Source organism: Pieris napi, chromosome 19 (assembly GCF_905475465.1).
Source record: "Pieris napi chromosome 19, ilPieNapi1.2, whole genome shotgun sequence".
NCBI classification, from domain to species: domain Eukaryota; kingdom Metazoa; phylum Arthropoda; class Insecta; order Lepidoptera; family Pieridae; genus Pieris; species Pieris napi.
Genome location: NC_062252.1, coordinates 8943965 through 8959979, shown reverse-complemented (window position 1 = coordinate 8959979; position 16015 = coordinate 8943965). Strand labels below are relative to the sequence as shown.

Genomic DNA, 16015 nt, shown 5'->3' with positions numbered 1-16015 from the left:
CTACTGAAGGTACGATTTATCCACCTAAGTGACAGTTTACGAAAGCAAGAAAATATTTGTGGGTTCTAGTTAATATAGCTTATAGGTCATTGAACGGTTAAAATTCTACAGGTACCAACATTAATCCGTTTATAGAATTTGTATTGAAAATATTTTCATTTAGATTTTTTGGAAGCGACATTTTATTTGATAAATTGAAGAGGAAACCGGCGTACCTTGGACTTACAAAAGTGACAGCGTGTTACAGACACAGAAGGCTACCTACTTGCCCATTAAGGAAAAAATAATCATATAATATTTTTCGGAGTTAAAAAAGGTTTTACTAATATCATATTATCAAGGAAAATTGATTTTGGTCATGTAATTAAAAAGTAATTGGTGGTGTGTGCAAGATCCTGCACCTAATTTTTGTAGCTGAACAAAACATTGCTTATCGCAAACTAAATTTAATAATACCCGGCCGTGTCTATGGTTCGACCGCGGTTAATTCAAAAACTACAGAACTAATTTTGGCTTTTTTATGTATAATTCATTATTTAGACATTTCTGATACAATTCAACTTCTTTATACAACAGGAATAAGACGTCTAAAGAGAACTAAATCGTTTGGCAAGAGGCTCATCTGATGTAAAGTGATACCTCCGCCCATGGAGATTCTCAATGCCAGAGGGTTCGCGAGTGCGTTGCCGGGTTTTTAAAAATTGGTACGCTCTTCTCCTTCCTAACTCCTAAGTCGAATTGGTTCGGAAATACTTCAGTGGGCAGTTGGTTCCACATAGTAGCGGTGTACAGCAGAAGCTGTCTTAAAACGCTCAGTTGTGGAACGGCGGACGTCGAGGTGATTCAGGTGGAATTTCCTATTCTGTCTGCGAGGTCTGATGATGAAACTATTAAATTATTTGTAATAAATATTAGAAAATTACTTAATAACTAACATCCTAAAAACATCCCAACTCGATGAAACCCTGCATTTTAATTTCTCCAGCCTTTAAAAGACCAAAATATTTAATTAAAAATTCCGTAGCACTAGAGAATTTAAAAAATTCACAAACTTTATCATTAGCTTGAACAAGTAGTGGAAAAAATTTAAAAAAATGTAGAATGCTGCCTCTTTAATTATGTAACGCCGTGACTTGTAAACTTTGAAGTGAACTCTGAGTTGGCCGTAGTTTATTTAACTGTAAAATAGAATAGTTTTTCTAGCAAAAGTTGCTTATTTAATTGAACTTTAGAGCAAAAGTAGTGATTGTGAATATTTTATGTTGTGTTCATTACTGCAATTATTTAACCAAAATAAGTTTTTGGTTCAGTTTCCTAAATTTGACTGTGTTTTCACAAAAAATGACGCAGGCGCATGTTAAGCGTTTCTTTCTTATACACATTATATAATAAAGTAAAAATTGAATAAAGCCTTTGTAGTGTCAAGACAAAAAGCAAACTAGGAAATGCGACCAAGAAATTAATAGGTTGATAATTTTGAATTTCATTGAAGTAAATTAACAGTAACTAAAAAAGTAGGTCGCCCAGCAGGACAGCTGGTCCATTATAGGTAAACGGGATTTTTATTCGAAATTTAAATTCAAATTTGGAAGAACAAATAATTTGTGAAACTAATTAGCCGTAATGAAAAAGAAGACGAAAATATATTCTCTGATCAAAAATAATCTATTAGGTAACCTAGTTCCAAATGGAATTTTACTCTATATGAGAAGTGTATAAGCTCTCTAAATTTTGTTTTTTCCCGCCTCAATCTCTGTAATGGCTGTGGAAATGAAATGTGGGTCCGGGGGCTATTCTGCACACGCGATAATCGAGTTTTTGATTAAAAAATAAATTGCACTCGTACTTGACTTTTTCCTGTTTTTATATTTGAATATCACACGTAGCTACTGTGTTCTTATATATATATATATATATAATTTGGGTCTTATACATAATGAAATATGTTTTTAAATTATTATATCCTTTTAAAATATCCTGAACTATTCGAATGAGAATTCTCGTCGAAAACAGGTTTCTTGCATCGGCTATCTATGGAGCGTCAATATTTCAATTGCTTTGTGATGTTTAAATGGCGTAATTTAATGACTATATTATTATAATGTGTATGTCACTGGCATGTAAGTTTGTCACTGGTATATGAGTTTATTATTTAAATCTGTTCGACGTCCTGGTGGAGAAAAAAACAAACCACACAGTTTATTTCAGATAATGTATACAATAAATAAATAAAAAAAACGACGGGTTGCACTCCGGGAGTGCCGGCAGAAGTAAAAACTTGTGCATTTTTGATATTTTGGAATGGTTAGGGAATAATTTTGCACGAATTGCTTTAATTATCAGTATAAAAGTACTATCATTTATGTGATAGAATACAATATTTATTTATTGCGCTGTCGTACACAAACATGACAATTTATATTACATTAAATACGCCGCGCCAGCTGTCTACTCTCCATCCGTCTTACGAATTTTCGATCAGGTCACGTGTCCTGACGCGAGTTCAACATTTTTTACCTATTCCAAAAAAAGTGTACAACGCCGCTAAAGAAGTTTTCACTTCAAATATATTTATTATTAATATACGTAGAATGTAGAATAAATACTTCCAAGTATATAAAATGAGCTTGTAGCATAAGCAAGAGTATGCCAGGAGAATATTAAAGACTCGGGTAATAAATTAGAGATTAGTTACCACTGTGCCTCGTAGAGCACGTAAAGCTGTCAGTCCTACGATTGATTTCCAGTCAGTCTATCGTTCAAGTATATTTATTAGAGTAAGACTAGAATAGATTGTACAACGAAGCCAATTGAATATAGCATCTTATACCTCTAGTACAGTTGTTAAAAATAGACAACCTTTTTAAAACATTTATAAAGTTCTAATTTAATAATATGTGAGCACCATGTGTACATAATAATTTAGTTATCTGCTGCATTGTTTTTTATAAGACCATGCGCTTATTTCATTTTAGTATAGTTGTTTATTTTATTAAACTCAGGTATATGATTTACACAATTATCTAATGTATGTATCCAAAAAGTTATTTTTAAAAGTTGTTGTTGTTGCATATTCTTCTCCATATACTTTTGGAAGGGGGAAATAGATTTTTTTTAATATTTTGAACTTGTAATTTTGACTTTCAAAAGTGCCTTTTTAATAGGCTTAATTGAAATAAATGACTTGAATATAATCAAAACAGAAAAGGGATTTGCGATATAATTCCATGTATTTTTATATATTTCTAAGAATTTGTAGCTTACTATATTAATAGAGTAAATTGTTTTTTCTCACTTGTAAATCTAAAGTCACCATGGCACTACAACTACTATTACAAATACACAATTCTTTATTTTAAAAATCTGCATTTTATAAAATTGAAAACACATTTATTGAAGTTATACTTCTTTAGGCGCGTTATGAAAAATTGATGAGAGTAAAATTTTACGATGCGCGCGCACCGTGACACAAAATTAACAGAATGAAGTTGCCCACGGAAGATGCTACGGCATTGGACATAATTTAAAAACAACATTCGAATAATAATAGAATTTATGTTACACTTAATGTAAGAGAATAATAATAAATATTTATTTATTTAATTTTTCAAATGTAAACTGAACTTTATTGACTATAATGACTCCTTTTCCAGTCTTTGATTATTTAATTGTAATTAATTATTTGCATGCAATCAAAAACTATTTTTAATAATGCAAAGAAGTATAACTTCTTACGCGCGTACATAAGTTACACGCACCCTTTTTTTTCAAATACAGGACAATAATATCGATAGGTTCTATAATAGTCCCCTTCCAATTTTTTCCGTTTGACGGGATTAAAGCGTAGTTGCCAACCGTCGTTCCGATCGGAATAAACTCAGAGTAAAACGTTTGTTGGGATCCGATATTTTTTTACATTTCCACTTCGTTTGTTTAAGATTTTTCGTATTTAATTTGCAACGGGTTTAATTAAACCAACGCTATGAGGGTGCTTTGTAAATTCAAGGTAGCCACACAAACGTGTTTCGTTTGTTCCAATTTTAAATTTATTTAAAAAAAGAATACTCGTAATTAGATCTCTATTCCAAAGCGTAAATAGATTATGATTTTGACTTCAACTATATATTAGAAACTGCTTTGTGATAATGTTTATAATTGTAGGTACCTCTGAACAATATGGAATTCGTGTATATTTTACAAACATGACTACAATGATTTAACTGAAAATGATTTAGGGCTCCAATGCTAATAACTGTTTTATAATTGAAAATAGTGACGGGATTCGCGATACATATTTCAAAAATATTTTGGGATAAAAAAAAAATACATGTCAGATTGAAAACCTCCTCCTTATTTGACTTGATGTCCTATAACCCCTAGATGGGACACAGGGCGTTTACAGAGAGTCTCCATCGGGTTCTGCCTTGAGCCTCATAAATACGAAGTTAAATCATTTGCTCGAAGTCTTTCCGGATTTTATGCCTCACCTGCTTCTGTACGGCGTTTGCTTGGGACAGCCACGCTTCCGCATTCCTTGCGGGTTTCAATGAAGCGCCTGCTTGGGAATACTATTGGGATCCCTGACAGTGTATGGCCTATCCATTACCATTTCCGTCGCTTGATCTGCTGGCTGATCGGGGTTTCTCCCAAAGTTGCTCGTTAGAGATAGAACTATCCTCCTTATTAGTCGATTAAAATAGCCTTAGGGAGCGTTCAAGTGTTACGTAACGAATTTTGGGGGATCCTTTTGTAAAACGTTGTGATACGGGGCGGGGATTGAATTACGCGTTATTGTTAATATTATTTTCGACTTGCCAGTACTTTACACCACATAATGGTAACTTTTAGGTATAAAGAGTCACTAGGTGGGTAAAACGTGTTACGGCGCGTTACATGGGGGGGGGTCAATAATCTCCAAAAATTGCGTGACGTAATACTTGAACGCTTCCTTACTCAAGGATGTAAGAATTTAATGTAGGATCCTAATGGTGATAGAAGTATTGATATCCATGCAATAGTATCGGAAAACTTTAAAAATAAAACGAAACATATATGACAGAGATTAAAGTTAAGTAATTACTCCTACTAAAGTTCTATATAAAACGAAATATAGACCCTAATCCATTAAAATAAGATATCTACTAAACGTATAAAAATTACGCATATCTGTTAAGGTAAAATGAACCGTATTCCATACAAATAAAATTGCAAATCTATTGTAAAAATTAAAGTTAACTGCAAAAGGCTCAACGTGATTTCAGTAAAGCCTTCTGAAGTCCGTTGAATTAGGGCCTAAGTAAATAGGATTACATACATTTGCTCGGCATAACTCCAGAGGGATAATCTTTTCCAAGTGATTTTGTATGTTCCTTTTTTAATACAGATTAATGATTTATTATATTATATATATTATATTGGTTTTGATTATAACACACAAATATACAGTATTTATAATATTCTTAACCTACATAGTAATATTAATAATAATTTCGAATTAATAAATAGGACATTAAAACAAATTTAAAAAGTTTGGTCCCTGTGGCAGTGTTCGTTTAACTGGTAGCATTTTCTCCCTATACTTATTCGTTAAGCGAGGAAAGCGAAAGCACCAGGTCACCGGTACTATCTACAAACTTAAATTTTCAATTAGCGCCTGTGCATTTGAACCCCACTGCCCAAGAGTCTGTACTCTAATGGGAAAAAAAATCGAAGTTTAAGGAAAGACTCAACCATTTTTGTAATTATTTTCTAAAAAAAATCCTGTGGCAGTATAGTCCTAGGCCTGGAATTTCTGAATCATGATCGAGTGTTCAATATACATAGGAAATGTTATGCCTGCCATACACACGTAAAATAAATCCTCTGACCGCGTCTGTCTGTATGAACGCAATAAACTCCAAATCTAACAACCAGATTCTTGTACTGTTTTCGCCAATGGTTTATGAAGAAAGATTAAGGTGTGTTTTCATATAAACTGACTGGCATATATATACCTACGGGTGCTTTCACATCTGGCGCTCCTGCGCCGCCCGCGCACAGTTCGCACGCAACCAAAGTGCCGTTTGCGAGCTTCGCACGAACAAAAATGCACGCGCGCAGCTCGCAAACTGCTCGCGAGCTACACATTCGCGGCATATTCGCCAGATGTGAACGCACCCTTAGATGTCGCACAAAATCATGCCACAATTCACAAAACCGTCAAATCTGAGATTTTTTCTAAATTTGATGTTCACTATTTTAGAGCTTTTATTTTATTTCCATATTTAATTAACTAAAGTATGATATTATACTTCTGTAGGCATGTAGTGAATTGTATTATTTCGGCCATACAATGCGCAGAGTCGATGAGAACTTGGAAAAACTGATCGTGGTATGTAACACAGAGACAAAAGATCACGTGGCCGTTCACCAACCAGATGGATGGATGAAAATACTTATCGTCCTCAAAATTGTACACTGTCATAAGAGAGGCGCTGGACAGAAACCGGTAGACGCAGATAGTCCGCTCCAGATGCTTCCTTGCTGACCACGACGCTCAGACATGAGCTGCTGGTTTAAGAGAGAGAGATGATCTCTTGCAAAGTTGGCGAACGACGAAATCACGAAACATCAGTAGGACAAATAAAAATCAACTTTTTAACATTTTTTCTTACAATTTTCTTATCTTTTCACGAAATATCCTTTCATTGGAAAACATTTCGCTAAAGATACATTGTTCCCGCCATAATATTTTGTTGAGTAAATCTTTTGTCCTTGGAATTCAATGGACCGCAAGTTAAAATCATAATAAAGGGATAGGTCGCCGGACTATGTTTTCTAGATGTGACTAAATTAAGACACTAAAAACCTGAATAAAGGAGCTGCCTATTATTTCTGTATATGCGAACATGGGTCTACAAACCAACTACATAAATACATCTTCTGTTCTTTCGTAATTATTACTACATTCTATTTTCTAAATTCTAATCCACTGTTGAATCGACTTTTTGATCCACGTTTTGCAGGGCAGCGTTTTGGAAGCACACTTTGTCACAGCATACATTGTGAAGATAAGCCTAAATAATAATGTTGTACTACACTCAACAGTGCACGGGATCGATGTACCAGTACACATGGCCGGATCGTGAGCCTTGGGCCGGGAAGTCCCCCGTATTAGACACGAAAAAAACACACGCAAAAAATACACCGACCGAAAACAATCGACGGGGAATTCCCCGTTCCGTTCGATAGTTGCACATCGCACGAGAGTCATCAATCAATGATCTCAGGGATTTCAACATTATGATTAGATTTTTTTTTAATTTCAGATATTTTTTTATAACAAATATCACCTATTGTATCTTCTGTAGGAACTGAGGCCCTATGCTGCAGCCCAAAAGTCAAATCATTTTTACATATAGGTATCACAATGTACACTAAAACGTCAAAAAGAAATATGTATTAAATGTTTCTAATTTTACATTTACTGCCAGTTCTCAAAGGGCGTAGAACGGAAGCGAAGAACTGGCGATAAAATCTCCGCCACTTTTTTTAATCGGCCTTAAGATTTATTAAGATCCGTCCCTGCCAGTACTGTATATGAATCGTCCCTGGAGCTATCTATATTTTTTTAATCTATACCTAGCTCAGCAAAATTACAATATTTAGTTCCTTCCAGAACATTTATTGTGAAAACTCAGACTGACATCGAGTGCGTTCGGTGCGGAATCTCCAATCAGACAATAGTAACGCGAAGCAAGCTGAGTATTTGTTTAATAAATTGAAATGTTTTCATCGTTTTCTTATTTATTTATTTATTTTTATAGATAGCGTTACCCAAAAGGAGGTGATTACCATAGACATTTAGCATCGGATGTAATCGGTTCTTGAATAAGAATGGTATTAGAGATATTCGGATAATAATAATAAAGCCCGTTTTATTTCATGTTACTTTTTTTTCTATTTCTTGTTATCCTATATCCTAGCTACCTTCAGTACCGTCGATCGGAACCCCTTCACGGGTAAAGGCCTCCTCCAGCTTTTTCCAATTAACTCTGAGATATTCAGTCCTGATAATTCTTTTCTTTGGAGGTATATTTTTAGTTTTTAGTACATCAATGTTTGTGCATCCTTTTAGTGTCCGGTAATGCCGTTATACTCCCCCCACAGCGTGTTGTGGGAGTTATTACCCTCCGCACATGCCGAACTGTACTTTAACCACTAAAAGCCCACGGTTTCGTCTCCTCGCTACAGGATGGAGCTGGGTAACAGCATGGCCTCACCACCGCTCCCCATCCAGCTACTATCGCGTCTTACGCAACTTGGACTCAATTGAAATGTTATATGTATTAAGAACAGTTTTGCCCTCGTTGCTGTGACTAGCGACTCTCATTCCTGATGTCGTAGGTTCGAACCCCGGTTGTGCATTCCCATGCCCATTTAATACTCGATCGTAAGGTTACATCGTGAGTGAACCGGCATGCTTTAGACACAACGGCGTGTGTCACAGAAAGCTGATCACCCACTTGCCAACAAATCATCACGAAACAGACACTTCGACGTGCCCTGTTCCACAACTGAGCGTTTCTTAAGGCAGTTTTTGCCGCGTTTTTGTGAAATCAACTGCCCACTGAAGTATTTCCGAACCAATTCGACTAGGGTCCTTCATGAAAAGAGCGTTCCAATTCTTATAAGGCCGGCAACGCACTCGCGAGCCTTCTGGCATTGAGAGTGTGCATGGGCAGCGGTATCACTTGCCATCAGGTGAGCCTCCTGCCCGTCTGCCTCCTGTTCTACAAAAGAAGTACAGAAATCTAAAGCCTAAACCAGGGGTTTTAGTGCCACTGTTTCTTTTGAATTACTATAAGTTGTATAAAGTTTCCTTACATCTTTAAAATGTGAGTTAAAAGCAACTTTATAGCCAATAAAAATATGATAAAAATAATTTACCTAATCCCGTGTCTTCTCAAAGATTGTACCAACAACTTGAATGTCCCATTTCTCGCTTCAACAATCTAGCGCGTTTATTTTGTGCTTGTGGTACACCTGGGTCACACATATATCTACAGTTTACAATTTTTTTTTAATATTACTCAAATATATCGTGTTTCTATCACTAATTAAATGAATCGTTTTACTAATAAAAAGATTATGATTCTTTGGGTAAAAAGAGAATCAATCCAACAAGAAATATGAATGATCGAGCTTTTTTAACTATGACAATCGATTATAAATTATCGATAAATCAAATAATAGTAGTTCCATAGTCATTATTATTAACTGTACACACTTACAATATTTACACAATCAATATTTATTTATAGGTACACACACATCCATATTATAAAAGAAAATACTTAAACGATATACAAAGCCAACACACATTACATTGTTACACAAATACACGAAACAGGATAAGTCAATTAAGTACATATTAATGTACTATTAAGTTATAAAAAAAGAAAACATAAATTAAACATTAACGACACAAGATAATATTTTAAAGAAAATTAATGTGATATTAAAGTAATCATTTGACACACGTTCCTACGACTGCCGTTCGATTATATAGTCTGTGAAATTATTGTCTTTATTATTAGGTGTTTGATAGGTAGTTAAGCTATATACATTATATCTAGTAGATCTAAGGACATCTAGACAATTATTATAAGGCGAAGGAAAAAAGGTTAAAAGTCCGGCAACGAACTTATGAGCTTTCTGGCTATGCGAGTGCCCATGGGTGGTATCACTTAACACTAGGTAAATTTCCTGCCCGTTATTTGCAATTTGCGCTTCATACAGCAAGCGGTGGTCCGGAGTGAAGTACAGTATCGCTATGCTAAGCACGCCAAGCTTCTAAAAAGCTACTTTAGCCATTCCTTCCAAAATACCGATATGCAAGAGCCAGTATTCCGATGCTGGCTGATGCTTTAAGGACCCTGAAAAGATGACTAATCGTTTTATCAACACAGTTTTACGCCTCCAGTGTGCCCTAACCCTAATCTATTTTCATAAACTCCGAGCCGAGCTAACTCCCTATTTCATTAAGAACTTTACAAATTATATCGCAAGCTTCTTTACTGACGTGTAACTTCACCTTACTGAGATGATTAATCATCTAGAAGATAACTATTTTACTTTACGCTTTACTGTGACAATCTAGCAACAATCACAATGATGACGTCACACCCCGAATCGCTCTAAGTATTTACAAGCGTTGAGGGTACGAGTATACAAATACCATCAGCAAGTTGGCGCGGACTGACTCACCTTTAAGGGTGAGGAAGAACACAACTTCCTTCCTCCACAGTCCACATGATAGTGTATTTCAGCGGCATTACTCTGTAATAATTGCGATATTGATATCGTTTTTGTATAAAATTTCAACAAGAATCAGTAAAAGTCAAAAGTCAAAATCATTTATTCAATAGATTCATTTATTCACAATGTACACTTATGAACGTCAAAAAAGAAATATACATTAAATGCTTCTAATTTTACATTTACTGCCAGTTCTCAAATCAATAAACTCTCCGCCACTCTCTCTAATCTCTTTTCATCTATACAACTGATATATAATATATATTATATATATATATATATATATATATATAGAATATCTTTTCGATATTGATATTGAGATCACCAATATCCGTAAAACTGATTCTGTTTTTGAGATTCTTCGCCGAGACATTAGATAAACAACAATAAATATGAATTTATTAAAACACAACTTTATCTAATATATAAATTCTCGTGTCACGTGACAATTTTTTGAAGTTATACTTCTTTAGGCGCGTTATGAAAAATTGATGAGAGTGAAATTTTACGATGCGCGCGCACCTGTGACACAAAATTGTTAGTGTGATTATAGCGTGCGCGAGCGAGATAGGAATAAGACAATCTACAAATAAAAAGAAAAAGAATATGCGTGAACTTCGAAGATCGCAAATTTTGAATGACCATATTCCATAATGACATTTGTCATTTACCTTTTAAACAAATAAAGAAGTTTTAATTATTTTGTCAAAGAAATTTAGCAATGCTTTTTCACAAAGACCTATTGTTACTTAGTTAAAAGGTTATGAACCATACCTAGTTATTAAATTGAATGAATAATATAATAAAATAATAATAAATAATTATTAATATTAATTGATTATTGAATAATATACTAACAATTAAATATTATTAAGTTATTAACGTTAAATATTTATTATTATTTATTTAATATTTAAAAAAAATAAAGAAAGCCAAAGAAGTATAACTTCTTACGCGCGTACATAAGTACAAGCCCCCTTTTTTTTGTTTTAATTTTTTTATGATACAGCATACAAAAATGCACCTTCATGCATCTGCATGCATCCCTCTACAACCAACCCCTAATTTTTATTTATTAATCAAAAACTTATGACTTGAACTAAGGTTTATATAGAGAAAAATTTACTTAATTATCTGTACTCTCTCTCTAACTTTAGTTGAATAATAATTAAATTTTGAGTATTATTTCATTCCAGACAGTTGTATAGATTCATCAAGACCAAAGTGAACTGTAAACTAAACTAAAATTAACTATTGCTCGTGAAACTAACGTTGATTTTACAGTTTGACCTACATTTTGTGTATTCTAACTTGGTTACATTTAGGTAAGCCTTTAAGCTAATTCTAGTCTAAGATTTTAAATGTATTTATATTTTTACACATGAATAAGACGCCTAAACCAAGTGTAGTGTAGTGTGAATATATGTATCTCGTACACACGAACATAGTGTCATAAGATTATAGAACACTAAGACTGTTTATGAACATTACCTTAGTTTAAGCTATTCACTAGTATTGTAGAAAATTTAGTCTACATAATATTACTTACTAGCTATAATTATTGTATAGGCTAGATTGTATTTCTGAATTTACTAAACCAATTTATCTGTAAAAGAGTATGCTAGAGTTATTTATAAAGCTTTACTCAATGAAACTCAAAAATTTCTGCTCAATTTCTAACATAAATAAGTATTGGTGGGATACCTAAATTAATATTTAAATATGTAAAAAATATTTTAACAAATATTAGGACTATAGACCTAGACAACTTAAAGTCATTAAAAAATATCAACAAATCGGCAATAAAATGACGGTAATAATACAATTTGAAAACTTTATTTGTAAATTGCAATATTAATTCTATGTTGTTTAAATTAATTAAGTTACAGGGGACAAACTGAGGAGGAGGCTCACCTGATGTTAAGTGATACCGCCGCCCATGGACACTCAAACCGCCAGAAAGCTCGGAAGTGCGCTGGATATATTCGGTAGTGGGCTGATCGGTTTTAAAGAAAGCATTGTTAAGTGCCTATCCCGAACCTAATCCACTGTTTTGCTGGTAATAAATTTTTTGTGCTTGATAAAAAAATCTGGTATTTTTATTTTATCTTGTATTTATTTTAAATTGTATTTTTTTTTTAAATTTTGTAACATAAATGTTTACCTAAATTGCCATACATTTTAGATAAAAGAGTTTGTAACTTATACCGTAAGTTTAGTACTAAGTATTTAGTATACGTATGATAGGGTATCATTTTATAAATCAATAAACATTTAGATTCGCTGTAATATAAAATGTATATTTTTTATTTGTCACTGAAACCTTATAATTAAACTTTAAATCTAATTATTTTGTAAGACTAGTCTTAGCCTATCTAGATAGGCTAAGACATGTTATTAATAATCTAATTTTAAAATACTTAAATGAGAAAATTTACAAATAAATATATTTTGGCGTTGTATGTAAAATGTCGCCACTATATAATAAAACGAAAGGATATGGCCGCAACATAATACAAAATCTATAATACTAATACTTCGCTAAAGATTTTAACTATTTAAAATGATTTCATAAAGTTAAAGTTAAACGCCGGTTCCCAGCTGCTTTTTGGTATGAAGGGAGAAAAGGATCGCGTTGCACCAGCGCCGAAATCGAGTGAAGAGGTAGGCGTCCTGAAGAGATTTAGTTTTCCCATCGCAGATACATCAGTCTTTTGAAGGAAATCAGTGCGTGCTGCGCCTAATGATGCTCCAAGTGTATTCCTGAAACATTATTTACGATTATAAGAGCTTAAATCTAAAATTGTAAACAAAGTTTTAAACCATCTCAACTAATTTAATAATAATAATTTCATCACAGGTTAAGCTATGTAATTGATATACATTTAATAAAGTATGATATGTACAATACAGTTAATATAAGAAATGACTTTGACTAATAATGTAAAATTTCTTAAGAGAAATTTGGCGCCATTGTGTATGGCAGAATATGCGAACGATTTACGATTGTACCACCTTAACATTTTTGTACCATATTCTTGCAATAAATAAAGAATTATTATTATGGTTAACGTAAATTACCAAACGAATTGTATCGAAATGTCAAATTGATACTCACTTGTACATGTAATCCGCGCCTGCGCCATAGGTGTTGAAGTTTGGCACATTCGGTATACTTGGCATATTCTTTGTAACAAACGCATTCGCGTCCAAATTGTGGTTAGGTGTGTTGAGAACATTTAACTTTGCCGCAGCTGTCAACTGCTTCCCGAAGTCTGGGATCTGTCTGCCTGACAGGCTGAGTCCGTGGCCATTTCTAAAAAGATCCATTTTAAGCTATAGAAAGTGTAAAGTAATCGTCTAATTCATAATACCTGAGTGATCTAGATTACTCTCATGCCTCTTTCTGGCATATCATGTTTAGCTTATGAAAGACTGGGACAAGTTATTTACTACAATGTCACCAAAAACAAATTTAGTTTCATGAATTAAAACTGTCAAAAGATAAACTCTACAAGAAACAATTTAAATTATTAATAACTCTTACATTATGTGTTCATCTATTAATGTTTTGTCTGGAAGAGATTGCTTTAAGGCAGCCCGTTGCATTAAGCATTTATTAGCGAGTACTTTCTATAGATAAATTTATCACACTTACATATTATCCAAAGCCACACCAGCTCCATACGAGGTCAGCTTGTTGCTAGGGTCCATCGTAGCCATACCAGTTGCACTGAGAATGTTAGTATCAGACTTCGCAAGCGGCACTTTGCCTGCCAAGTCCCAGTTCCCCTTATTATCAAGACCAGCTCCCACCTGCACTTGTCTCATTACCCTCGAATGTTCAATTAATTCGGGCAAATAATCTTCGTCAATTAGAATGTATCTACAGTTAATGCCGGCCAATAAAGCGGCAAAGATCAAAGTTTTGAAAAACATTTTTTATTTTTTGTATGTGAGAACTCTCGTAACTAAGATGCGAATGATGCTGTGTGCTTGGTCCAGGCTTATATACGTATGATTGGGGAGCGAAAAAGTCCCGGAGACGTTATCAGTTTATATAGTTGACTAGATGTGGCCTTGATTTTTAGTTTCCTTGTTCGCTATACTTTAGTTTAGAGAATATATGAGACTTAATCTTTAATTGGGTAATTGGCTAATTTAAGCCATTCTAGTTAGATTTTATTTATTTATTTAATTTTATGTGTGTAATATTTTATAATGTTTTATATCAATATAATCTACTGATGCTTAGTAGTATGTTATACGATTAATTTCTTCTTAATAGTTAAAAAAAAACTGCCACGCTTTAGTTCGAACACATATCTACAGAAAGTGCAAATTTAAACATCTTTTCTTGAGTCCTATATCTTTGTTAGCCGAGGGTTTCCCTCGGTATCTCTTGACGTTTGACCTCTGAATGATTATTATTTAATATCTTAATTACGAGATAAATAAATGAAAACAAAGTGAATCCCCATTTACGAATATTCTAATCAAAATATCCTTTAGTTATTTCATATGTAGGAACTATGTCAATTCGTGTCCTATTATTATTATAAGTTCGACTCTAGACGAAAACGTTATAATTTCATGTAAGTAAGGCAGGTTACTTCTGTATTTGTTTTGGTTTCAAAAATTCAATTCCGTTCTTCATTTACCTAAGTAATTATAAACCCAAATTAAGCAACAGGCCGTTTTCTAGTATATTATCTACTAAAGGCACAAAGACAGAGATGTCATTGTTGACAGACTCCACACCGCAACCACGTCGCTATTTGAATGGTTTCGTAAATGGGGCTTCCAAATAAATCCCGCTCAGCCGAGAATCGACTCGCGCAGGAGGCGCCCTTGCGCTTATAGCAAGAAATGAAACACATTCTGGCCGAGCTACGCTTGCCTAAACAGTCGGAGCTGAGATGTCAAGGCCACCAGGTCAACAGTGACTTCCCATTCCAAAAAAATATATAATAAAGATTATAAGAACGGAAGTTAAATCACCAAGTTCTGATGTTTGTGTTGTTTATATGTTATCATTTTAATGCATTTTGAACGTTTTATTAAATAAATGACTAAAGAGAGTGCTACCAGTGGCAACACAACCCTACATCTTTGATTCCATCGGCCTCTTTGATTAGTTTCTTTTATAGGCAAGTAGGTGATGACACTTCTTTTCCCGAAAGAAGTCATTAATTTTGGTTTTCAAGACATACGAGAGGTGTTTAATAAATAGTGGTAATGCGGATACATTCTTCTTGAAAAGAAAAAAATACAAGCTTGTAAAAATAATAAGATATTATAGTAATCAAAAAACAGTAAATTCTCTTTGCTTTTTATAAATAGAAGTTTTTAATATCCGACGTGTTCATAAAATAAATGGAAAATGGCCCTCACACGGGACGCCCTACATCGGTTGTGACTGAAAAAAGTATTAAAAAATTTGCAAACTTGTTACTGTTCGTTGTATAGCAGAAGAAATGAAGAGTTCTATATAAAATATCCATAATCTAAATAAATACCTAGGTAACACTGAAAATGTTTAGAAAATCAAAAACGGCTTAATGTAGAAAGTTGCTTATACTTTTATTGTTTTTCGAAGTAATCTCCGTTCCTCTCTACACATCGTCGCATTCAATGAAACCACTGAGAAAAGCAGTGGGCCCATTATTCCTTAGGGGTCTCTTCTATGGCATTTTCGTACGCTTCATCTTCAGGG

At 33.7% G+C, this 16015-nt stretch overlaps 1 protein-coding gene and 1 long non-coding RNA gene across 2 annotated transcripts; both read right to left on the bottom strand.

Annotated features, from left to right (window-relative positions):
• Positions 1 to 9274: 9274 nt before the first annotated feature.
• LOC125059314 lies at positions 9275 to 10583 on the bottom strand. Its single transcript, XR_007118639.1, has 2 exons — positions 10249 to 10583; positions 9275 to 9917 (listed from the first exon to the last, which is right to left on the bottom strand). It is a non-coding gene; the product is annotated as an uncharacterized LOC125059314 (long non-coding RNA).
• Positions 10584 to 12726: 2143 nt separating this feature from the next.
• On the bottom strand, positions 12727 to 14294 carry LOC125059280 (attacin-E-like). The gene is made up of 3 exons (XM_047663647.1): positions 13958 to 14294; positions 13418 to 13615; positions 12727 to 13062 (listed from the first exon to the last, which is right to left on the bottom strand). The coding sequence occupies exons 1-3, from the start codon at positions 14236 to 14238 to the stop codon at positions 12858 to 12860; spliced, it is 684 nt and encodes a 227-aa protein (XP_047519603.1). The 5' UTR covers positions 14239 to 14294; the 3' UTR covers positions 12727 to 12857.
• Between the last annotated feature and the right edge of the window lie 1721 nt (positions 14295 to 16015).

What these genes read in the sequence shown, in the direction of transcription:
- LOC125059280 (XM_047663647.1), bottom strand. Translation starts at nt 14,238, where the DNA reads ATGTTTTTCAAAACTTTGATCTTTGCCGCTTTATTGGCCGGCATTAAC. An exon ending in GGTGTGGCTTTGGATAATAT is followed by an intron (nt 13,616 to 13,957) that starts GTAAGTGTGATA and finishes GGATCTTTTTAG; the next exon opens with AAATGGCCACGGACTCAGCC. An exon ending in GGCGCGGATTACATGTACAA is followed by an intron (nt 13,063 to 13,417) that starts GTGAGTATCAAT and finishes ATAATGTTTCAG; the next exon opens with GAATACACTTGGAGCATCAT.